A 25144-nucleotide genomic window follows, 5' to 3' on the forward strand; every position below is an offset into this window, starting at 1 on the left:
GTATTCTCACCTGGATAATTCCATGGACTCGGGAGCCTGGCGGGTTTCAGTCTGTGGGGTTGCGAAGAGTCAGACACGACTGAGCAACTAACACTTTCAACAGTTACTGCTGGACATTGTCTTATGGATGTTACTCCCAATTTTCTGTATTTTTAAATCTTCAGCAATTTATATAGATGATTGTTGGAATTGGTAAAAGTAATTAAAACTTCTGAGGAAAACAAAGCAAAAAAAAAAGCCATTCTAATGGCTTTTGTTTTATTTTTATTAGAGACAGCCAACTGATGTGTTACCCTCCTAACTAGCCTTTTCAGGGAGTAGTTCAGGGCACCCATGTTATAGGTGAGGACGCTGAGGACAGACACTTCAAGAATTGTGCCCAAGGACCCAGTGCTAGGAAGTGGTGCAGCTAAAATGGAAACACCAGTCTGCTCCAGAACTTCTGGCCTTTGATCTCCTTCCTTTCTACCTGAATTCTGTCTCTTCTTTGAGAGGTGGGAGAAGAATTTGGCGGTTACTTAATCATTGATAAAAATCTGTATTACGGTATATCGCGTGAGGCAAAGAGCCGGGAGTGTGAACCATTACCCTCTCCATTTTTGTTTTATTTTTATTAGTCATCTGCACTTGTTTATTCTTCTGAGTGTTTAAAACAACTTAGAGAAAGTAACAAAATTAAAAATAGTTCAGGGCACGTCATGTACCTTTTACCTAAATTCACCTCTTAACATTTTGTCTCATTTGCTTCATTATTTACTCTTTTCGTCTATGTTGGAAAACAAAATAAAGAAAAAATTGCATACAGCGGCTTCCCTGGCTCAGTGGTAAAGAATCCACCTGCCAACGCAGGGAACACGAGTTCGATCCCTGATCTGAGAGAATCTCACATGCCTTGGAGCGACTCAGGCTGCAAGCCATAACTATTGAGCCTGTGCTCTGGAGCCTGGGAGCCACAACTCCTGAAGTTTGCACAGCCTAGAGCCTGGGCTTCGAGACAAGAGAAACCACCACAAAGAAAAGCCCTCACAGCAACTAGAGAGAGGTTTTCGCAGCAATGAAGACCCAGCAAACCAAAAATAAAAACAAAACCAAACAGCATACAAGGACTTCCCTGGTATTCCAGTGTTTAACACCCTGAGCTCCCAACACAGGTGGCCCAGGTTCGGTCCCTGGTCAGGGAACTAGATCCCATACGCCACAACTAAGGATCCCACATGCTGCAACCAAGACCCAGAGCAGCCAGATAAATATTTTTCTTAAAGCAGCATCCAGGTTCCTGTTAAGTCTTACGTAGGTATGAGGTGTGAAGCTTTCTGAACCATTTGAGAGTAAGTTACACACAGCACAGTTCTTCACTTCCAAATGCTTCAGTGCGTATTCCCTAAGAATAGAGAGATTTCCTGTAGTAACCCTAATACCATTGTCAATGTCAGATATTTGCATTGTCACAAGACTCACATAGTCTGCCAATCTTGTCAGTTATGTAATAATGTCCCCTTTAGCATTACAAGACCCAGCCTCAGGTATGATGTCAACATCTCTTTGGCCTCTTTTAATCTGGAACATTTGTGTAGCCTTTGTCTTTTAGATATTGACATGTTCAAAGCATGTAGTTCTCCCGTTTCTACCACCCGCATTTTGTGTGTGTTTTCTGTTAATTGAATTTAGGTTGTGCATCCTTCGCCACACGTGACATTGTGTCTTCCTCAGGGTATTGTAGACAGTGTCCATCTGTCCCTCGTAGGTTGATGTTAAGTTGTCTGATTTCTCCATCCTTTCAACTATTAGGCATGTAAATATCCTAACTCCCCCTCCCCCCCATTTAGCTCCCACTGATTCTTCCTTTATCCAGTCTTTACCTTGACAAAGTGACAAAATGATGGTCAGGTGATCTTTAATTTTTTTTTTTTTTTAATTGAAGTAGAGTTGATGTACAAGATGACATAAGTTACAGGCATGCTCAGGTGATCTTTTGAACCATTATCTGGGTCAGAAGAGTCAGTAGGATATATGTGTTCTTTCTTATTTTAAACTATGACAGTAACCATGAAAAAAACTGCTTATTATTCTGAAATAGAATTTGAACTGCTGTCCACATCAGACATACAGCAGTAGTTTCTTTAGATGTTCAGTTCAGTTCAGTCGCTCAGTCAGGTCCAACTCTTCACAACCCCATGAATCACAGCACGCCAGGCCTCCCTGTCTATCACCAACTCCTGGAGTTCACTGAAACTCAAGTCCATTGAGTCGGTGATGCCGTCCAGCCACCTCATCCTCTGTCGCCCCCTTCTCCTCCTGCCCCCAATCCCTCCCAGCATCAGAGTCTTTTCCAATGAGTCAACTCTTCTCATGAGGTAGCCAGAGTATTGGAGTTTCAGCTTTAGCATCAGTCCTTCCAATGAACACCCAGGACTGATCTCCTTCAGAATGGACTGGTTGGATCTCCTTGCAGTCCAAGGGACTCTCAAGAGTCTTCTCCAACACCACAGTTCAAAAGCATCAATTCTTCAGCGCTCAGCTTTCTTCATAGTCCAACTCTCACATCCATTCATGACCACTGGAAAAACCATAGCCTTGACTAGACAGGACCTTTGTTGGCATGTCTAAATACTTTTTCTTATCATAAGTGGCATCTATAAATTATAATACTTATAATGACATATGGAGAATAAGAATTTTAATGCTTTGAAAGTTCATGGGGTTTATTTTTCTTTTAGAAAGACTAAATAAATAAACAAAAAACAAACTCTGGGGACTTCCCTAGTGGTCCAGCGGCTAAGACTCCATGTTCCCAATGCAGGGGACCCAGGTTTAATCCTTGGTCAAGGAACTTGATCCCACATGCTGAAACTGAGTTTTCAGGCCAAAACTAAAAAGAAAAAAATTAAAGACAAACTTCATTATTTTGTAAAAAATAATAAATAATATTTTATATTATTGTTGTAATATATACAGTACATATTTTTTACAATAATATTGTAAAAAATAATAATAATTTCTTAGAGCAGTCTTAGGTTCACAGCAGTGATGAGTGGAAAGTACAGAGGGTATCTGTACACTCCTTATCCCCCACCCAAGCATAGTCCCTCCCATTATCAACATCCCTCACCAGAGTGGGGCATTTGTTCCCATCCTCGGCCTGCTTGGCATCATCATAACCCAGAGTCCTTTGTTTACATTAGGTTCTCTCTTGGTGTGTACATTCTGTGGGTTTGAACAAATATATGATGAAGTGTATCTACCATTGGAGTATCATGCAGAATAGTTTCACTGTCCTAAGAAAGTCCTCTGTGCTCTGCCCGTTCATCCCACCCTCCTCCCCACCTCTGGCAGCACTGATCTTTTTCTTGTCTCCACAAATGGGCCTTTCCCAGAATGTCACACAGTTGGAATTGTGCAGTGTGTAGCCTTTTCAGATTGGCTTCTTTCACCTAGTTATATGCACTTATTAAGGTTCCTCCATGTCTTCATTTGCTAGCTCATTTGCTATTCAGCTCGTTAGTGCTGAATAATATTTTATTGCCTGGATATACTAGCTTATTTATCCATTTACTTAATGAAGAACATCCTGGTTGCTTCCAGGTTTTTGCAGTTAGGAATAAAGCTGCTAGAAATGCCCACCGGTAGGTTCTTGTATGAACATGGTTGCAACTCATACCAAATGTGGATATGAGTAAATACCAAGGATAGTTGGGTAAATACCAAGAAGCAGGATTTCTGGATCAAATGGTAAGAGCATGTTTAATTTTGCAAGACACTGCCCCGCTGTCTTCCAAACTGGCTGTACCGTTTTGCATTTCCCACACCATTTCTGAAGTCAGTTTATTCCCCTGTAAACCAGTTGGTCTTTTCCAGTGAGTCGGCTCTTCATATCAGGTGGCCAAAGCACGGAAAAGATTGAGGGCAGGAGGAGAAGGGGGCAGCAGAGGATGAGATGGTTAGATAGCATCACCACCTCAGTGGACATGAATTTGAACAAACTCCAGCAGACAGTGAAGGACAAGGAAGCCTGGCATGCTGCAGTCCATGGGGTCACTGAGTGGAACACAATTTAGCCACTGAACAAACAAAACCATTTGGAGGGATCAGGTGACCTCTACCTTTCAGCTCTAAGGCTTTATGATTGGAAATGATAGCTTGGCAATAGGAACCTGCGCGAGGTCCTCACTTTTGATTTTAATACTCAGCAAATTAAAGCACTTACCACCAAAGCAGAGATATTACTCTGCCAACAAAGGCCCATCTTGTCAAGGCTATGGTTTTTCCAGTAGTCATGTATGGATGTGAGAGGTAGACTGTGAAGAAAGCTGAGTGCCGAAGAATTGATGCTTTTGAACTGTGGTGTTGGAGAAGACTCTTGACAGTCCCTTGGACTGCAAGGAGATCCAACCAGTCTATCCTAAAGGAGATCAGTCCTGGGTGTTCATTGGAAGGACTGATGCTGCAGCTAAACTCCAATCCTTTGGCCACCTGGTTCGAAGAGCTGACTCATTTTTAAAGACTCTGATGCTGGGAAAGATTGAGGGCAGGAAGAGAAGGGGACAATAGAGGAAGAGATGGTTAGATGGCATCACTGACTCAATGGACATGAGTTTGGGTAAATTCTGGGAGTTGGTGATGCACAGGGAGGCCTGGCGTTCTGTGGTCCATGGGGTCGTGAAGAGTCGGACACGACTGAGCGACTGAACTGAACCACCAAACCAACCCATGCAGGGATGCCTGTCACACCCCAGGCCTCTGTTAGGCAGTGTGGGTTTTGTATCAACTACCGGAAGGCATATAGTATGGATAAGAGAGAGGGGTGGTTCAGGAATGCAGCGGCAGTGAGGTTTGGGCGCCTCTGGCTGGGGAGATCTGGCGGGTTTTCGGTGTGTGTTCTTGAGTTTGTTTTGAGTGTGTTTAGATTGGAGGAGGGATCCCCGGTGTGGGTGATAGTCGGGGGTTGGGGTGGCCTCTCGAGGGCGAGGAGGCTGCGCCCTCTGTGACGCGCGAGGTGGCCCCCAGGGGGCGCCCTCGTCAGCGGCGGGGCCTGGGGTCGGCCGCCAGTCTCCATCCAGCGATGGGGCAGCCGGGGGCAGACGGCTGGGCCTCCGGGGCCTCTGTCGGCCTGCCCCTGCCTGCCAGCGGCGCGCGCCATGCCCTGGTGGAACAGCCTCTGCTGTGAGTAGCGCGCGCCCCGCGCCCCCAGTGGCGGTTCGCCCGGCGTCCAGCGGGCGGGATCACGTGGAGCGCCCTGCGACGGGACGGTTAGAGGGGTGTGTGGGTTTCCAGCCTTCCTCTTTGCTTCGATCAAACCGCTGACCCGGGAGTGTGCAGTGGTGGTTGTGGAGGGAGTGGTGTTAGGAAGGGACACCGCAAGATGCCTGCATGCCCAGGGCTACAGAACCATCTTCTCGGCTCCATTGGGTTTGCCGAGGCCCCCGAGGGGCAAGGCTTCCCCCTGGGGCCGGTGGAACAGGCGCCCAAACCCTCCGCTCCCACAGCCAGCGTCTAAATTGGAGAGTGAAAAATAACCCCAGCGTGAGGGAGGCCCCAGGCTGCAGGTTGCTTCTTGCCAGAAAGGGGCACCTCCCGGAAGACAAGGACAGAGAAGAAATGGTGGTGAAGGTTGGGATAAAGACTGTGCGGCGTGGGGTCCCCTGGGAAGGTCCTTGTCTGGGAGGTGGGCGGGAGGCGAAGTAGAAAAGGATATAGGCCTCCCCTCCAAAAAAAATCACAAGTTGCCCCCACTGGAGAGCCCAGAGGCAGCTGAGCGAACCTGGGGGTGCTGAACAGGATGGAAGGGGCCTTGCTTGCCGCTTGGGCTGCTGCACGTGGAGTGATGGCCAAGAAATACCAAACGAGCTTGTGAAAATGGATCTAGGTTTCACTCCCAGTTGAGTGGGCAGCCACGTGGTCACACGTGGTTTGAGTCTGGTTCCAGACCTCTGAATTGCAAGCCTGAGATCAAAGTTGGCTTATTTTTTACTGGAATATAGTTGATTTACAATGTTGTGTTGGTTTCAGGTGTACAGCAAAGCAAATCATTTACACATATATGTATCCAATAAAAATTTTTTTCAAGTTGGCTAATGTGTTAGAACATAATTGAAGCCTTGGCTGGCAGGCTAGGTAGTTTAGATTATCCTGTAGGTCCTGGAATCCTTAGGAAATTTTGAAACCTTACCTTCTTGATGTGATCAGAGCAGGGTAGTTTAGGGAATGGGGCCTCTCTGTAAGGACTGTACAGGTCCAGCTGGGGCGGAAGGCAAGTGGAGTTGGGTTTGTCCAGCCTTGTGCAGAAAGCACAGAGGTACCATCTGGGTCCGCAGGGGCCCTGCCCAATCTGGAAGATTGTTCTGACAATAGTAGTTCCTAGGATCACTTAGGTCAAAAGAGACTGCAGACCAGGTAGGATTTTTAAAAATTTCCTGTGATCCTAAAGACTCTTCTACTTTACTGGGTTTCAGCCATATATCACTCTAACAAGAACGTGTGAATATTGCTAGGCTATAACAGAACCTTCAATAGCGATTTTGTTCTGCCAGTTGGCTGCTGTTCTTCTTTGCCTCCCCAAGTTTTGACTGTAAACATTCCAGTCATCCCAGAGTTTTATAAGAAGTGTTTCGGATTGAAATGCAGATTAGAAGCATGGAGTGGGGAAGTAGGGCAGAAATGATGCGTATAACACCTGCTGCCTCCCACTTTGTTAGCAGAGTGTCTCTGCCTTTTTTAATGGTTTCTGGAGAGGTTAGTTAATAAGTATTTTTACCTCTTGCTGGCAGGAAAGTTGTATGTGCATGCGTTGCTAGTAAAATTATAGTAGAATAGAGTTGATTACTGGGATTTGATTTTTTCCTCCAGTATATTTCCAGTGATACCATCCACCTTTTAAAAAAAGAAGGTCACATCTCTTGTGTTGCATTCAAAGCGTTTGCAGAAAGTTCTCTTGTGAGTATGCTTTTATAATTGGGAAAATTTGTATAGTAGTTCATGGAAATCTACTTAACTTCAAGAATTTTTAGACTTAAGAGCTGGTTTATAATAGGAACAAATGAAAACTTAGAGCATTTTCTTCTTATTTCAGAAAATTATACATACTTTTAAAAAAATAATGGGGAGAGAGTGTTCCTAGAAGATTCTGACTTAAAAGAATGTCAGAGTTGGGTACACGGGACAGTCTGTCACATATGTCTGGATTTTTCTCTCTCTTGGGATATTTGCCTCAATATTTAATGTGGGCTGTAATTTTTCCTTTATTTATAAAATCTAAAGTTGGTCACCAATGTGTATTTCCAAGTGATTTTTTATCACCCAGGGAGCTTCCCCCCCCCAATTTATTTATGAAAAAATTTTAAGGTATTATAATTAACATTTACCATCTTGCCTAATCATACCTCCATCCCTCCATCCATTCATGAATCCATCCTTTTTTAAAAAAATAATTTATTTATTTATTGGGTCTTCTTTGATGCGTGGGCTTTTCTCTAGTTGCAGCAAGTGGGGGCTATTCTCTAGTTGTGGTGCATGGGCTTCTTATTGTGGTGGCTTCTTTTGTTATGGAGCATGGGCTCCAGGGCACGCAGGCTTCAGTAGTTGAGGTTCCAGGGCTCCACAGTTGCAGTTCCCAGGCTCTAGAGCACACTCAATAGTTGAGGCACATGGGCTTGATTGCTCCATGGCCTGTGGGCTGTTCCCAAACCAGGGATCAAACCTGTGTCTCCTGCACTGGCAGGCAGATTCTTTACCCCTGAGCCCCAGGGAAACCCGCAGCTTACTTCTTTTTTATGCATTTCAAAGTAAGTTGCAGGTATCAGTATGCTTCACTCCTGAACACTTCAAGTATGCATGTCATTAACAAGAGTTTAGGATTTGTTTCTTAAAGTGATTCTTTTTCTTAAGAAAAAGAAAAGGAAAAACTACACTTTAAGAAGAGCACTTGAAATTAATCAAATTCATTTGTCTTCCTAAAATGTCTATCTAAAATGTTCAGTTTGGGGAGTTCCCTGGTAGCCTAGAGGTTGGGATTCAGGCTTTCATTGCCTTGGCCTAGGTTCAGTACCTGGTTGGGGAACTGAGATCCTGCCTGCGTGGTGCAGCAAAAAAAAAAAAAAAAAATTAATAGTTAGATGTTCAGTTCGGTTTTATTTTATTTTTTTTAATGCTGCTTTAGATTCTGACTGATATCAATGAGAAAAAAGTGAGAATTGCCTGAGACTCAAAACTCTTACAGAGACAACCGCAGCACTCTCACAAGGCCCCACCCACCTCTGTCGCACATGGTTAGCTAGAGCACCTCCTCGGTATCTCTCCTTCCTCTCAGCAGAAGCAGCAGCCCAGATGATCAGGGCTGCAATCATTATCTGGGACTATCCAAAAAACCTGGTCATGTTAGAAAAGAAAAAGCAAGGGGAAAAAAGAAGGGTAAGGTGTGTGTGGGCATGTGTGCTTAGTCACAAAGTCGTGTCCTCCCACTCTTTGCAACCCCATGGACTGTAGCCCACCAGGCTTCTCTGTCCATGGAATTTTCCAGGCAAGAATACTGGAATGGGTTGCCACTTCCTTCTCCAGGGGATCTTCCCAACCCAGGGATCGAACCCAGGTCTCCCGCACTGCAGGCCAATTCTTTACCAGCTGAGTTACCCGGAAAGCCCCTAGGGTATAGCACATATGGCACAGTATAAAGCATGTTCAAACACGACTCTGGTCTTTACTTGGGTGGTTCTTAGGACAGTTTTTCACTGAACTTTCTAGGCTTCACTTTGAAAATCAAACCCAATAAATACTCTGATGGAAATTTGTAGACATAGGTTAGTAATATTTCACATAAAGAATAAAATTTTCATGGAAAAATAAGATGTTGTAAATTGGATGATGGATTTGGAGATGCAAATTGTTCCTGTATTTCCAAAGAATTTCTGTATTTCAAGTACTTATTGCTATGTTCCAAGCACTGGTATCTAAACTGGTTAAATATATTGTTACAACATTATTAGGACCTTTTTGTGTGTCAATTTTAATTGACGTTCAGTTCAGTTCAGTTGCTCAGCTGTGTCCGACTCTTTGCGACCCCATGGACCAAAGCACACCAGGCTTCCCTGTCCTTCACCATCTCCCAGAGCACAAACTCATATCCATTGAGTCAGTGATACCATCTAACCATCTCATCCTCTGTTGTCCCCTTCTCCTCCTGCCTTCAATCTTTCCCAGCATCGGGGTCTTTTCCAGTGAGTCAGTTCTTCACATCAGGTGGCCAAAGTATTGGAGCTTCAGCTTCAGCATGAGTCTTTCCAATGAATATTCAGGATGGATTTCCTTTAGGATGGACCGGTTGGATCTCCTTGCAGTCCAAGGGACTGTCAAGAGTCTTCTCCAACACCACAGTTAAAAGCATCAGTTCTTCAGTGCTCATCTTTCTTTATAGTCCAACTCTCACATCCATACATGACCACTGGAAAAACCATAGCTTTGACTAGATGGACCTTTGTTGGCAAAGTAATGTCTCTGCTTTTTAATATGTAGTCTAGGGTCATAGCTTTTCTTCCAAGGAGCAAGCATCTTTTAATTTCATGGCTGCAGTCACCATCTGCAGTGATTTTGGAGGCCCCCCCCCCAAAAAAAAATAAAGTAGTACTAAGTAGAAAAGCAAACAATAGCAATACTAAGTAGAAAATTTTAAAAATTAGGACAAGTAAAACTAAAGTATATTACATGCTCATCCTCCAGAAGTCATATGTGAACGGTGTGTGTGTGTGTGTGTGTGTGTGTGTGTGTGTGTGAGAGAGAGAGACAGAGTTTTTAAACCAAAGTGGGGTCGTAGTATATAGACTGTTTGGTAGCCTGTTTTTCTTTATCAGTAAGAATTTCTACCCTTTCATTTCAGTTCATTTCGGTAAAAATGCATCGCCTCGAATCTCAAATCATTCTCCCAAGAAGATCCAGGAGTGTCACTGAGCTGACTTGCTCTAGCTAACAAATATCCAACTGAAGTCCATGCCTGGCATCTCTGGTTGTTAGGTTTCTTAATTTTTTTAGATTTAGCACATCCCACCCTTTATTAAATCACATTGACTAGCTTCTTTAACACTCAACATTTTAGAATATAAACCTACAGAAAATATAGAATAAGCACCCCTATACACATGACCAAAGTCACCATTCACTGATGTTTTATCTCATGCTCTTTCTTCCTCTCTCTCCTCTTCTCCCGACCCCCTCATTCTCTATCCTTAGTCTATTTGAAAGTTATTTGTAGACATCCGTTTGTATTTATGTTTGATTTTTGTCTTTTGTGACATTGATATTTCAGTCCAGGCTAGTTATTTTATAGAATGTTCTTCATTGTGGGCTGTTGTCTGACTATTTTCACATGATTTTGTTCTGTTAAACATTTTTGTCAGGAGTACTATGTAGGTGACTTACTGGCCTTCTCAGTGCCTCATATCAGGAAGCATGACAACAGTTTTATCCTTTTATTGGGGATGTTAATTCTGATGGCTTGGTTATGGCAGTGCCTGGAAGATTTCTCCATTGTAAAGGAAGTTGTTCCTTTTGAAATGAAGTCACCTGTGTGTTGATACTCTAAAACTGTAGGTGTGCTGACAACCTTTCACCCAAAAGTTTTAGCATCTTTCGATCCTTGACTGAATGAGTTATTAGAATAGTGTTAGTAAATGTGATTTTTTTCCCTTAAGTCTGTTGACAAACAGCCAACTGGGCATACTCAAATAAGGCAAACGCTTAAGCTATAGCCAATCAAATAATTTCCTTGCTTTGGTTTCAAACTTCATCTGTAAAAATGTTCCCCCTAACTCTTGTCTTTTCTAAAAAACATTTTTTAGTGATTTGGTCGTGCCTGATCTTAGTTGCAGCATGCAAGGTCTTCTTTGGGTCATGCGTGATCTTTTGTTGCAGCTCAGGACCCTCAGTGATGCTGTGGCCTCTTACCTATAACAATTTTTTTTTTTTTTTGCTAGTTGAATTTGTTAACTTTCCCTCTAAAAGGAACAGAAAGAGCAGAGTAGTACCTTTGAACCTGAATTTTAAAAGATCATTTGAAAGCTGCCTAATCTGTTGAAATTTACAGATGCTGGTAAGACCATTACCTGATCTTGATCTTGGAATTGCTGGAATGTTATTCACTGGTCATGGTTTTTAAATATTTAATTTTTTTGAATTATAATCATGTCTATCTTTTTCTTCCCCACCACCCCCTCTTTCTGTTAATAGTTGGACAAAGAGAGTCTGAAGATGTGAGTGAAAGGGACTCAGACAAAGAGATGGCTGCTAACTCAGCGGTGGTTCAAGACATCACGAAGGAGGGAAAGGAGGAAATGCCTGAGATGATGGAACCAATCCCTGCCTCGGAAAGCAGCGTGGATGAGCTGATGCAACCCCCTGAGCCCCAGGCTAACGACGTGGGATTTAAGAAGGTGTTCAAGTTTGTTGGCTTCAAATTCACCGTGAAAAAGGATAAAACCGAGAAATCTGACAGCGTGCAGCTCCTCACCGTCAAGAAGGATGAAAGTGAAGGGGCAGGAGAGTCCGACGGGGCTGGTGACCACCCGGAGCCCAGCCGTGAGACGGGGGACGCAACACCCAAAGACGGTGAACTGAAACAGTCCACCGAGAAACCCGAAGAGGCGCCCCAACGTGAGCCGAGCTGCGCGGAAATCTCCCTTCAGACCGAGTCTGGTCAAGCAGCTGAGGAAGGCAAAGATGAAGGAGAAGAGAAACAAGAGAAAGAAAGCGCCAGACCTGCAGACTCCCCGACTAGTCCCGTGGCCAGCGAAACCGCCTCGCCCTTCAGAAAATTCTTCACTCAAGGCTGGGCCGGCTGGCGCAAAAAGACCAGCTTCAGGAAGCCTCGGGAGGAGGAGCTGGAGGCTTCAGAGAAGAAAAAGGAACAGGAGCCAGAAAAAGCCGAAGAAAATGAGAAGATGGAAGAGCCCTGCGAGCAGCCACCTGCCCAGGAGGCTCCTGAGAGCACCCAGGATGCCAGGCTGTCGGCCGAGTATGAAAAAGTGGAGCTGCCCCCTGAAGACCAAGTGCAGGCACCTCCCGAAGAGAAACCAGCCCCGTTAGCAACCGAAGTGTTTGATGAAAAGGTCGAGATTGTCGCCGAAGTCCACGTTAGCACTGTAGAGAAGGACCAGGAAGAGCCGAAAGCCGAAGCGGAAGAAACAGTGGAGCTCTCGCCGCCCGAAAAGTCGACCGAGACGAGCGCCGACCTTCAGGAAGCCGAGTCGGCCGAGATGCTGAAGACAGAGGAAGATGCGGGTGCCCTGAGCGGGGACCACTCCCAGGCAACCGAGCTCAGCGGGGACGCGAAATCGCCGTCCACGCCCCCCGAGGGCACCGTGAGGGAGGCCGAAATGCTGTCCTCGCAGGAGAGAATTAAGGTGCAGGGAAGCCCTTTGAAGAAACTATTCACGAGCACCGGCTTGAAAAAGCTCTCTGGAAAGAAACAGAAAGGGAAACGAGGCGGCGACGAGGAGTCCGGGGAGCAGCCCTCAGCCTCCATGGATTCTCCCGACAGTCCAGACGAACTGAAGGGCGTTGAGAGCTCAGCCTCGTCTCCAGAAGAGCCCGAGGAGATCACCTGCCTGGAGAAAGGGGTGGCGGAGGCCCCGGGACAGGATGGGGAGGCGGAGGAAGGGACCACTTCCGACGGGGAGAAGAAGAGGGAAGGTGGTGTCACTCCCTGGGCATCTTTCAAAAAGATGGTGACGCCCAAGAAACGCGTGCGAAGGCTCTCTGAAAGCGATAAGGAGGACGAGGCAGACAAAGTCAAAAGCGCCACCCTGTCCTCCACAGAGAGCGCGGCCTCCGAAGTACAGGAAGAGGCCAAAGGGAACGGAGAGGAGCCGAAGCCCGAGGAGCCCAAGCGCAAGGTCGACACCTCCGTGTCCTGGGAAGCGCTGATTTGCGTGGGGTCATCCAAGAAGAGAGCCAGAAAAGCATCCTCTTCCGACGATGAAGCAGGGCCGAAACCTCTTGGAGGGGACAGCCAGAAAGCAGAGGAAGCTGGGAGGGACAAGGAGCCGGGCCCGGAGGCAGCCGCTGCCGGTTCCCAGGACCACGAGCAACCGCCGGGAAGCTCCTCACCCGAGCCGGCTGGCAGCCCATCCGAAGGGGAGGGCGTCTCCACCTGGGAAACCTTTAAAAGACTGGTCACCTCGAGAAAAAAATCGAAGTCAAAACTGGAAGAGAGAAGCGAAGACTCTGTAGCTGGGTCTGGCGCAGAACACGCAGCCTCAGAGGCTGAGCCTGGGAAAGAAGAGTCCTGGGTTTCCATCCGGAAGTTTATTCCTGGGCGAAGGAAGAAAAGGTCAGATGGGAAGCAGGAGCCAGCCGCTGTCGAAGAGGCGGGGCCAGCGGAGGCTAACGAGGACGATGCGGACATCCCAGCCGTGGTCCCTCTGTCTGAATACGACGCAGTGGAAAGAGAGAAAACCGAAGCCCAGCCAGCCCCCAAGAGCCAGGAGGGGCCCGAGCAGAAGCAGGTGGATGTCGACGTGTCGGAGGAGCTCAGTAAGAGCCTGGTTCACACCGTGTCGGTGGCTGTCGTGGATGGGACAAGGGCCATTACCAACATCGAAGAAAGGGCACCCTCCTGGATCTCAGCTTCGGTGACAGAACCGCTGGAACAAGCCGAAGGTGAAGCCACACCACCAAGCGAGGAGGTGCTTGAAAGAGAAGTCGTTGCGGAGGAAACCCCCATCGTTACCAAAGCGCTGCCAGAGAGCCAGGAGGTGGGTGATGACACGATGGCCAGCGAGGTGGAATTAACCTCAGAAGCTGTGACAGCCGCTGAAACCACAGAGGCCTCTGGTGCGGAAGAGACCACCGACATGGTTTCGGCTGTCTCTCAGTTAACCGACTCTCCAGACACCACCGAGGAACCGACACCAGTGCAAGAGGTGGAGGGAGGCGTGCCTGACGCGGAGGACCAGGCGAGAAGGACCCGAGAGGTGCTGCAGGCTGTTGCAGAAAAAGTTAGAGAAGAGTCACAGCTGCCAGATGACGCCATCCAGACAACCCAGAAAGGACAAGCAAAAATACTGGAGAAAGTGGAAGAGGCCGAGGAGGGATCTCAGGCCCTAGATCTGAAGGAAGTGATGGATGGAGTATCCAAAGTGCTTGTCCAAGATACTGAAACTGAGACTTTGACACAGGAGAAGGTGGTTGCAGAGGCCACCGCAGAAAGCTTGGGAGAAGTTCCTCCAGGCACAGACAGTGCAGAGGCCAGGGAGCTGGCGAGCACTTGTCTTATTGAAACCGGGACTGGGGTAGAAGCAGAGACTGCCCCAGAGCAGGCTGTTGCTCCTGACTCAACTGAAACCCTCACGGACAGTGAGACCAATGGAAGCACCCCAGTAGCAGATCTTGACGCTTCAAATCTAAGCCAGCCAGACACGATCATGGATGTCCATGAAGATGGTGAGGTTCCAGCCGGCACTCAGTCCCAGGTCCCCGAAGGCGAGGTGCCTCCTGCAGTGAAAGAGCTGCCTGCAGCATCTTCTGATTTTCAGTTGCAGGAGGAAAGGTCTTCAAAGATGGCAGAGGGTCTAGAACACACGGATGAAGAGGAGGGAACAGTGGAGACTGTAGCCATCCTTTCAAAGACTGAGATGATTCAAGAGACTGGCCAGTGCTTTGATGAGGAAGCCAAAGAAGAACCATCCATGGAAGGACTTGCCTTGTCTGCCGACACAGAAATAACTGAGAAAAAGATAACTGAAGTTGTCCTTGAGGAGGACGTTACTAAGAAAGTTGAATTTCAAGAGAATAATATAGAACTCCAGAGTCCTGCTAAGTCTCTTCCAACCCCAGCAGAGAGAGAGATGGTAGTTGAAGGGAAAAGGGAAACAGTGGAAGTGGAGGCAACTGAAGGGAATGAAGAGAAACTTGAGCACGAACCAGCTGTGGCCGTATGTGAAGAGCTCAGTAAGCAACTGGTTCAGACAGTGAATGTCACCATCATCGATGGGGAAAAGGAAGTCGTCAGTTTTGAAGGAAGTTCTCCCCTGCTGGCTTCCGAGGAAGAGGCATGCACGGGAATCTCAGTTCAAAGCTCTGAGGCAGCATTAGCTCTAATAGCTGCAGCCGTGGAGGAGAAGGTCTTAGGAGAAGCTATCAAGATTGTAGAAACAACCGAGGCTTTGAAATCTGCAGAAGCTCATCTAGTACTGGAAGAAGAGTCCTCAGAAAAAGACGAAGAGTTTCCTGCCCAGCCTGGGGAAGAAGATGTGGCATCCACAGGGACTGAGTCTCAAGCAGAATCAATACCGACGATAGTATCTATTACGCCTGGAAAAGGCATCGACGCTGACCTGGAAGGAGATGAAACCACATCACAGAAACAGGAGTTGGGTGGAGACGGTGAGCAGGTTGGTGGTCAGGAAGGCAGAGAGAGCAACACAGGAGAGGAAGACGGCAAGGCGGAAAGTGAGATTTCGAAACTTGAGAAGGAGAGCTGCAGACTTGTAGAGAGCGTGATTCAGACAGCCGTCGACCGTTTGGGGAGTACAGAAGAAACGGCCACCGATGTCCAGACCCAGGCTCAACTGGCAGAAGCCGACAGCCAGGAAGCTGGGCAGAAAATGGAGAAAGAAGAAAGCAAACCTCAGGCCTGCCTGGTGGATGAAACACAAGCCGTAGAAGCCAAAGAGGCCAAAGAAGCCAAAGAGGAGTCCCCACTAAGCACCGGCGAACATGCGCATCTCAGTGTTTCCAAAGATGCGAATGAAGCTTCAGAGAAGGTGGCAGCCACTAGCATAGAAGGTTCCAGGGTAGACGACCAGCGGCTTGAAGAGGTAGCTCTCCCATCCCAGAAAAAGAGAGAAATCCTTGAAACAGAGTCTGTGCTGCAAGATGACGGCAGTGCCGGGTTTGGAGAAAGAAAGAAGTCCCCATCTGAATCCCGAGAGGATGAAAAAGGTGATGCTGCCGGTGACCCTGGAAACCAAACCTCAATCCCAGAGGATGCTGAGGCCTCGGGAGGCTCAACCAAAGAGTCCCTAGATACAAATGGACCCAAACTGAAAGAGAAGGGAGACAGCCAGGAGGAAAAGGTGCAGAGCGAGTCGGAAAAAGAGATGAAAACACAAACACAGGAGGAGACACAGAACCAAGAGAGAGATCTGGCAAAACCCGAACCCACGGAATCCTAAAACATCACGTAAGTAACTTTTTTTTTTTTTTAAGTAATTTCCCCCTTCACCCCCTGCACCCCCCATTCAGATGGCAGATTTGTTATGAGTTCAGGTAATTAGGATTTTATGCCGAACCTACATCTGGGGAAATAACCATCAACCAGACTACGAGACCCAAGTTAGTTTCCTTTTTCTCATTGACATACTCATCAGTCTTACTGGTGTCCTAAGAGTAGTGACTTCGTTTTACCGCCAGTATGACTGCTTTCTAAGAAAATAAAGAGGCCTGTGTGTGTGCGCACAAGTGTGCATTTGTGTATGTGTTTGGCCCGAGGACATAAAAACTATGTTGTGCTCACTCAGCACCATACCAGCTAGTTTGTTGCATTTTTAAAAAAATAACTAGAAGTCCAAAGTAGGTTTACACGCTGCTGCTTGAAGCTCTCTGGGAAAATTATTGATTTCTTCCAGCATAGTGACAAGCACTTTAAAAACATTTCCTGTGCATATGAGAGCCTAACTACTGCTGTTTGGGTATGGATTGGCCAAAAAGTTCGTTTGGGTTTTTCTGGAACATCTTATGGAAAAACCTGAACGAACTTTTTGGCCCACTTAGTAGCAAAGGACATTGTATTTGGACTCCTCGCCATGTTTGTTTCCTACGGAGTTCAGCCTATGGTTTGCACCAGGGTCCCCATTGGCTGCATCTCACTCTCACAACTCTTGGTGCTATTGCAGAAATGAGAGAGGAAAAGCAGATTTCATTTACTTTTGATTCTAACTTCCTTCCACAGTTACACTTGTGTACTTGCAAGACCAGAATGTGAAGACAAGTAGGGGAAGAAATTGAATGCTGCTGATGAGACCAGTCTTTCAGAACTTTGGAAACCGAAGAACAGACGTGTCAACTGCTCATTTCCCGAGAACCCCTGACAATCCTGAGGCTTCATCGGGAGCTATAGCCAGATAACATTTCCTCTCGTCAAGACCACACTGACATTTTCCCTCAGTACCATATAATGTTTCTGATTCAAGGTCCTCAATTCTTAGCCCGGAACTGGAGTTGGCAATTCTTGGGTCTGCTTCTCAAACTGGAGTATCATTCTTTATGTATTTATATGTATGTTTCAAGTAACCCTCCTTCTGTATCTATTGTATATTTTTTTTTTTTCTTAACGTCTAAGGAAATGTACAGCGTAGTGCAATTCTTTTGTATCACACATTATATGACGGGGCATGCGGCCACAGTGAAGTCTCGGGAAGCTTTCTGCTGCCTCAGTTACAGCCTTTGAAAACAGCTCTCTAGAAATAACATTCCTGATCAGAAGCTCCATCTCTTTTAAAATTCACTAAGGATTAGGTTACATGTTCAGTATCACTCTGAAATAGGTCCCTTTCCTATTATGCATAGTATGCTAAAAATAAAAGTGTTTTTTTTTTTTTTTTTTTTGCGAGGGTTGTTGGGGAGACATACAGAATGTCCCATTGTTGCTGGGAAATTTTTCTTCCTAGCCCCCGGGTGGAGGTTGGAAGGAAGTTTTTTTCAGGAGCAGATTAAGTTGGAGTCTTTTCTCCTAATTGTTACGGTTGTTTGGACGGATGCGTGTGCTTTCATTTTGAGGCAAAGTAGTGAAATGTTTTCACAGTATCAAGAAAAGAATTGACTGCTTTTGAGTCAACCTTACATGCTGGATCCCCATTCACACACAGCACGAAATAAGTCAGAGTCTTTACAAATGGTATTTTGATAGATGCTGGATTGTTATCTGTGCCATATTTGTGCCCACTCTTTTAAGAACAATGTAGCATTATGTTCATTTGGATAAATTGTGATTTGACAACCGATTTCAATAAAACATTTGCTTCACTTAGATTTGCTGGATTTCTTAGATAATAGGAAGGCTGGGTCTTATGTTTACTGCATCCGAAAAGCAGAGAAGCTAGAACTTTCTAATATAGTCACTACACAGGGTCACTGGCGGAAGTCAAGGGCAGAGAGGCTTCCACTGAAATAAACCAGGAGCTTTTCAGATTGAAGGTACTGAAACAATGCTACCATCTGGTGGTGCTTCCTGAAAAGGTTAGTTTTCTTTGTTAATACGTGTTAATGACAAATGTCTCTAGAAAGACATTTTAGGAAGGCTTAGCAGTAAGAATTTTAGGAAGGCTTAGCAGTAAGAATGCCTTGCCTAACCGGTGATCTTGGAAAAAATTCTTAAAGTATCAAAATGATTTCTAGTTCATGCTAATATACAAAAGATTCTGTCAGCCAATTGCTACACACACAGAACCATCCCCTATCTACTGGAGAGTTTCTACTTTTTCATGGGTAGAGAACCAGTCTGGTGTATACACTTCTTAAATTTTACGTAAACTCAGTACTCCAGTTTGAGAACTGAAATTTCAACTGCTGATTAAATTATTTTAAAGCATAACACTCAAGCAAAACTAGAATAGTCCTTTTTTTTTTTTTATTTTTTAGCTGAAAGTTGGCTGTTAAAAGCTGGAAAGTAATTTCTCATAAACCAACAAATCTGATTACAATAAAAAAAAAATATTGGCCATATTAGAAACACCCCTCATGCTAACAGCATATGGCTGTGCAGTTGGAGAACATTTAATATCCTTTTAGGAGTTATTTGCACATTTAATAGCTACTTATGCTTAATTATTAAACTTTAAAATCTCCAAATTAAAAATACCCTCTGATCTGAAGATCTTTCTTTTGCCAGCTTGAGACTTAAAAAAAAAACCTAAACGCTGGTGTCAATTTCTGAAGATCAACTGAAATTTGGAGATGACAGCAGTTTTTAAGGAGTTCATTAGACTTCTAATTATTGACTGACTTCCTTTCTATGTCAGGAAGAAGGTTTGTGCTGTTTTGAACAGATTAAAGATTTGTGTAGTTTCTGGTGATCATTTTGGGGGGTTTAAATTCCATCCTGCCGCTCATCCTATTGGTATTTGGTCTTGGCCAGGTCATTCCAGCCATCACAGTTGGTTTTTCAGTGGCAGTTGCTTGGTGACTGTGCTCTTTTGATGTGCCCTGGGTTACTCCCGTTCAGGTTCTGTACTTGTGTCCGTTAAGCATCATTGTTTTATTAACAGGAGGAATGCTATTAACAGTAGCATGACATACAATTCTGTATTATAATTTTAAAGCTGCTGTTGTGAAGTCCTTAAGCATCAAATGCAAACTGCAGAAGTTGGAGCAAGTGCCTAAACTTTGCTAATTTTTGCATTACTATGGAGCCATGTACAATAGAAAGGAATGCAAGACTTGTACACTCTTGCTGTTTCTTATACTTGAGGAATATAAAATGTTCCCCCTCAGGTTCTTTTGCTAATGGTACACCCGAGTTGCCTCTCTCTGCCACACAGATAACTTTGTTCCGATATTTCCTTTGAGATATTGAAGGGCTGGAAATTTTAGCTTTCAGTGTAAGCTTCAAGCTTAGCGGTTTTCCTTTAATCTGAGACAGTATTTGATTCTTACTTCTGTTTGGGGGGGATGCAGATTTTTCATTTATCTAAATAAAATGCAACCTAATTAAATACCATGGATTTTCTTTCTGTAATTTCACCTTAATTCAATTTTGATTGCTCTTTACCTTTGTGAGATTCATCACGCATTTCACTTCTACTTTTAACTATACGTAATCATCCCTTGCGACACTGTCCACAGAGCTTCCTGGGACTGTACGAGTGCACAGAAATCTCTTCAGTGATTCTTAAGCTTTTCGGGTTAGGGACCCCTTTGATTAGATGCTCAGTAAGCCTCTGGCTGACATCCAGCCCCACAAATAAGCACAGTTTTATGCAGTTTTTGGATAGCCACACTCTGAAATCCCAACCGGGAACCAGAACCAGAGTTAGAAAACCCTTATCTGACAGCAGAAAAGGAAATGGGCACAGTGCAAGGATTCCCAGGAAGAGGCTGGCACCTGAATGTGACCAGTGTCACAGGGAAGAAAGAAAAGGAAGTCGCTTCGTGGTGCCTGACTCTTTAAGACCCCATGGACTGTAGCCCACCAGTCTCCTCTGTCCATGGGATTCTCCAGGCAAGAATACCGGAGTGGGTTGCCATTTCCTCCTCCAGGGGGTCTTCCCGACCCAGGGATCGAACCCGGGTCTCCCACACTGCAGGCAGATGCTTTACCCTCTGAGCCACCAGGAAGTCCCCTTAGCCACCCATATCCTATTGTTGGTGTCACATGACTGTACCTCTAATGTGATTCTAGGGATGAATCTGCTGGGCAGCCTGGCACAGTTTTTGTACAAATGCAAGTTCCTCCTCACTACCAAGTTCCTTACCATCTCCACCCTATGGTATATCGCTGGAATTAGGTAAATGACTTGGCTCTCCTTTTATAAATTAGAAAATTGAGATATAGATCACCTGTCCTTATGCGATCACACAGATTGTAGCTAAGGTGACCAGGACTTAGAGATGGCATTGTAATGAAAATAATATAATCATGACTCTTTTTTTTTAAGTGCTGTCACAGCTTAGAAATCACCTCCCGACACACACACACTTTTTTGATGTTTAAATATTAACAGGCATCTGTATAGTGCATGCCAAGTTGATTCAGTCATGTTTGAGCCCACCAGTCATGTTTGAGCCTACCAGGCTTGATTCTCCAGGCAAGAATACTGGAGTGGGTTGCCATGCCGTCCTCCAGAGGATCTTCCCAACCCAGGGATTGAACCTGAGTCTCCTGCATTGCAGGCGGATTCTTTACCTGCTGAGCTACCAGGGAAGCCCCCATCTGTACAGTATCCAAAGCAATCTCGTGACTTTTTGCATATTCTCCTATTTCTTGTTGACATGAAAAATTTTAACACAAGAGAAGTATTACATCCAACCTTAAGAGAAACTTGCCTATAGATAGTATTCATATTTGGAAACCAGAGTTGGAATAATATTTCCTAAATGACGAAATTAGGACTCAATATGTTATTTTCCAACAACAGGATATGTTTGCTAAGTCCTAGCACTAACTCGCCCCTCTGCTTTTTCTTGTTTGTTCTAAAACTCCCACATAACCTGATATAATTAACAAGCACAGAATACTTTACATTAGGTTAACTTAAAAACCACATTGTGTTTGATCCTAATTACGCTTGTTAGCCTCAGAAGCTCTCCTAATTCCGGGAAAAGCAGATGGGGTTGTCTTTAGGACTTGAAACCTGGACATAGAGTTCCTTGTAAAGGCTTTATGGAAAGGGTACAGCCGCATTGGCCAGTGGACCATTTTAAAGAGTGGGATTTAAACTAAACGGTTACTAGTTTAACAGAGAAGAGATGCTCTCCCAAGGCAGTGTTGGGATTCTGCCTGTCAAGTGCCCAATTCTGCCCACTCCCCTGTCAAGTTTTGGTTAGGGTATTAGGGGTGTGATTAATGGTTAGGGTGTTAATGAGTTGGGACCAAAGATACTTGTGATCCTGCAAGGCCCAGGACAACCCTTCTTAAAAAAGGAAGTTTCTACCTAAAATGCCAATGCTTCTAGAGAGTTGCTACTCGAGAATTAAAGATCAGAGGTTAGAAGGAGACTAACATGTTACTATGGTAATAGCTATCTTCACCACCACCATCATCATCACCAGCTAGCAAGAGATAATTGTTGTTTAGTCACTAAGTCGTGTCCGGCTCTTTGCGAACCCATGGACTGCAGCACATCAGGCTCCTCTGTGGGATTTCCCAGGCAAGAATACTGGAGTGGGTTGCTGTTACTGGAGTATATTAAAATAGTGACACTTTGGCTTGGAGAGCTAAGAGGGAAATCAAGAGATGGTTAGGAGATGAACTTAACAGGACACAATACCTGATTAACTGTTGTGGGAATACCATGGCGTGAAGAATGAAGGTTCTGGGGAATTCTCTGGTGGTCCAGTGGTTAGGACTCGGCGCTTTCACTGGCTGAGGTTCAATCCCTGATTGGGGAACTAAGATCCTGCAAGTTGTGCAGCGTGACTAAAAACAAAAACCAACCAACCAAAAAAAAACCACACAAAAACAAAACCCCTTCAATCCCTTCCCCAAATAAAATGACAAGCCTTGGAAAAAAAAAAAAATGAAGTTTCTGCATTGCCAAGCTGGATGTGGAGACATGGGTACATGAGCTTCCCTGGTGGCTTAGATGGTAAAGAATCTGCCTACAATACAGGAGACTGGGGTTCGATCCCTGGGTCCGGAAGATTCCCTGGAGAAGGAAATGGCAACCCACTCCAATATTCTTGCCTGGAAGATCTCGTGGATAAAGGAGCTGGGTGAGCTACAGTCCATGGGGTCTCAAAGAGTCAGACACGACTGAGCCACTGACACACACTGAAATGGGTAGAGGTGGGCAATGATATTTGCTTGGAAAACGTTCAATTTGAGAGTCCTATGAGATTCCCAAGAGAAAATGCAGGATCAGTAGCTGGATATATGGGTCTTAGAAAAAGACAGAGAGACATAAACGGCTCTTCTGTCCTCTCTATGCCCTGGAAGAAACAGAAGGGAGAAAACAACCTACACAGATGCCTACGACACTGCTTAAAAATCTCAGGCACAGACTCTGGTGGCAAAGAAAGATGAGGCTTACCCTGTCTCAGCAGTTTCCTCGTTTCAGAATGTATGACTAGGTGCTTCGCAAGGTGCTTGATAAACTAGAAAGCAAAATGCACCATAGTACATTAACATCAGTAATTAATAAAACCACCCACCAGAAGCAACCTGATGACAGTTGTAATTAGATAGATTCAGAATAATGACGTTGCTGTTTCTGAAATATTAATACCATAAACATCTTTTTTCAGACATGTTCTTTTTGTGCATCATCTGCGTTTCTTATCTTTCCTCCTCTCCCTGTTGCCTTCTCAGTTTCTGCGGTCTGCTAGCCCCTCTTCTAGGGCGGAGGTGGGGGGCATGCTCTGTGGGGGAGGGGCTCTGGCTGGAAGGGGGCCAAGCCTGCAAGGCCTCTCCCAGGGCTCCCTAGACCGTGCATCTTCCTGGTGCCCAGTTCTTTCTGGCTGGCTACCTTCGGACCTTTGTCTGTTTCCGGGCATCTTCATCTAAATGGAAGGATAAAAGGATTATTTTGTCTTTTGCTAATCAAAAAAAAAAAAAAATCATAGAAATAAATGGCTAACAGCAAGGAAGGATTTCCTAGGCAGAGAGATTTCCTAGGCAGAGCCCCTCCCCCACAGTGCATGCCCCCCACCTCCACCCTAGAAGAGGGGCTAGCAGACCGCAGAAACTGAGAAGGCAACAGGGAGAGGAGGAAAGATAAGAAACGCAGATGATGCACAAAAAGAACATGTCTGAAAAAAGATGTTTATGGTATTAATATTTCAGAAACAGCAACGTCATTATTCTGAAAGGACCCTGGATGGGGAGACCTGGACTCTGTAATGACCACCATTTGTTTCCTCATCCAGATCTTTGCCTCTCTTAGAGTAAGGAAGATTGTCTAGGTAGCCTCCTCAAAAACTAGTTAAGGTGTTTAATTACTTTGGCTGCATTCTTTTCTGTGCTCAGATTAGAGGCATTCAGAACAAGAACAGAGAGGTTTAGAACAAATCTTGTGCAATTGTTAAGTGCGTCCGACTCTGCAACCCCATGACTGTAGCGTGCCTAGAATAAATCCTGTGCTGTGCTTAAGTGCCCAGTCGTGTCCAACTCTTTGCGACCCCATGGGCTGCAGCACGCCAGGCTTCCCTGTCCTTCACTATCTCCTGGAGTTTGCTCAAACTCAGGTCCACTGAATGCCATCCATCCAGCGCATCCTCTGTCATCCCCTTCTCCTCCTGCGGGGTTCTCCAAATTTTGCTACTAGCCTCATCACCATCATCCTCTTTTGGGAACCTGTTCAACGTGCACAGTCTTGGGCCCCACTCTGAATCGACTGAATCAAATACTCTGTTGTTGCTGTTGTTCAGCCGCTAAGTCACGTCCGACTCTGTGACCCCATGGACTGCAGCCAGGCTCCTCTGTCCTCCACTGTCTCCCTGAGTTTGCCCAAATTCATGTCCATTGAGTAGGTGATGCTTTCTAACCATCTCATCCTCTGCTGCTCCCTTCTCCTTTGCCTTCAATCTTTCCCAGCATCAGTCTTTTCCCATGAGTTGGCTCTTCACTTCAAGTGGCCAAAGTATTGGAAAGCTTCAACATCAGATACTCTACAGTCTGTTTTATGAAGCCCTCCAGAAGATTCTGATGTGCTGAAGTTTTAGAACCTCTGTGGTAAAGGCAATAAATCAGATTTAGGTTCATCTCCTCAATAGCAGCATGAATAGGTTAACAGGTGAAAAAGTTTTCCCTTTCAGATACTTACCCCTTTCCTGACAACCCTCCCCTCCGTCACTTCTAGTCCACAAAAATGTTTGCACATTTGGGAAGGTAAGAGTTGAGCCACATGGTTTGAATCCTGACTGGGCAACCTCAGAAAATTGGTTAACTTCTTTGGGCCTCAATTTCTTTAACTGGAAACAGCACCTGTGTCTGACAGGACGGCCTGGAGGAGTTACTTTAAACCTGGAGCACCCAGACAACCAATACAGGATCTTGCCTCTGCGTGCTCAGCCCTGCAGTGTGTAATGCCTTCTTCATGAGGCGCGATCTTCCCAGTAATCAGGGAATTTAAGCAGGGCAGGTTTGACTATTTTCCAGACTAGCACAAGTTTGAGTCAAAAATTCATAGCTACTTTTTATGTTTAAAACATTTTGTCTGAGAAGAACGAAACCATGGAACATCATTTCACCCTGGTCCGTTTTTTTTTTAAATACTATAGATTCTCAGTTTAATTTTTATTTTATTTAGAGAGCTAACAGTTTCATTTAGAGAGTTAACAGTTCAGTGCTGTTCTTCCAATTGTGTTTTGGGAGAGCTAGTTCTAGAAGAGGAAGTTTCATCGATCAGTATCTTAAGCTCAATAATTTTTTTTAATCTGCTTAAAGATTTCTAGGTCTGCATCCTTCTTACCTGCAAGCGATATATAGCAATAACTTGTTCTGGACCAA

General features: G+C 45.1%; 1 protein-coding gene and 1 non-coding gene across 5 annotated transcripts in view; both read left to right on the forward strand.

Moving 5' to 3' along the window:
• The window catches only part of AKAP12 (A-kinase anchoring protein 12), a 112333-nt gene extending 92642 nt beyond the window's left edge, over positions 1-19691 (forward strand). For 2 of the 4 annotated variants that reach the window (XM_024997062.2, XM_010808687.4), the window contains 2 exons: positions 11209-16162; positions 16931-19691. In XM_024997062.2, coding sequence (XP_024852830.1) covers positions 11209-16154 — 4946 coding nt within the window. In that variant the 3' untranslated portion in view covers positions 16155-16162; positions 16931-19691. Of the gene's footprint in view, positions 1-5008; positions 5161-5277; positions 5608-6843; positions 6931-11208; positions 16163-16930 lie in introns of those variants that run through there. The other 2 variants (XM_059889936.1, XM_024997063.2) reach the window with 2 other exon arrangements.
• On the forward strand, positions 16676-16748 carry MIR2285E-2 (microRNA mir-2285e-2). The gene has a single exon (NR_107729.1). It is a non-coding gene; the product is annotated as a microRNA mir-2285e-2 (primary transcript).
• Positions 19692-25144: the final 5453 nt, after the last annotated feature.

Source organism: Bos taurus, chromosome 9, assembly GCF_002263795.3.
Source record: "Bos taurus isolate L1 Dominette 01449 registration number 42190680 breed Hereford chromosome 9, ARS-UCD2.0, whole genome shotgun sequence".
Taxonomy (NCBI): Eukaryota; Metazoa; Chordata; class Mammalia; order Artiodactyla; family Bovidae; genus Bos; species Bos taurus.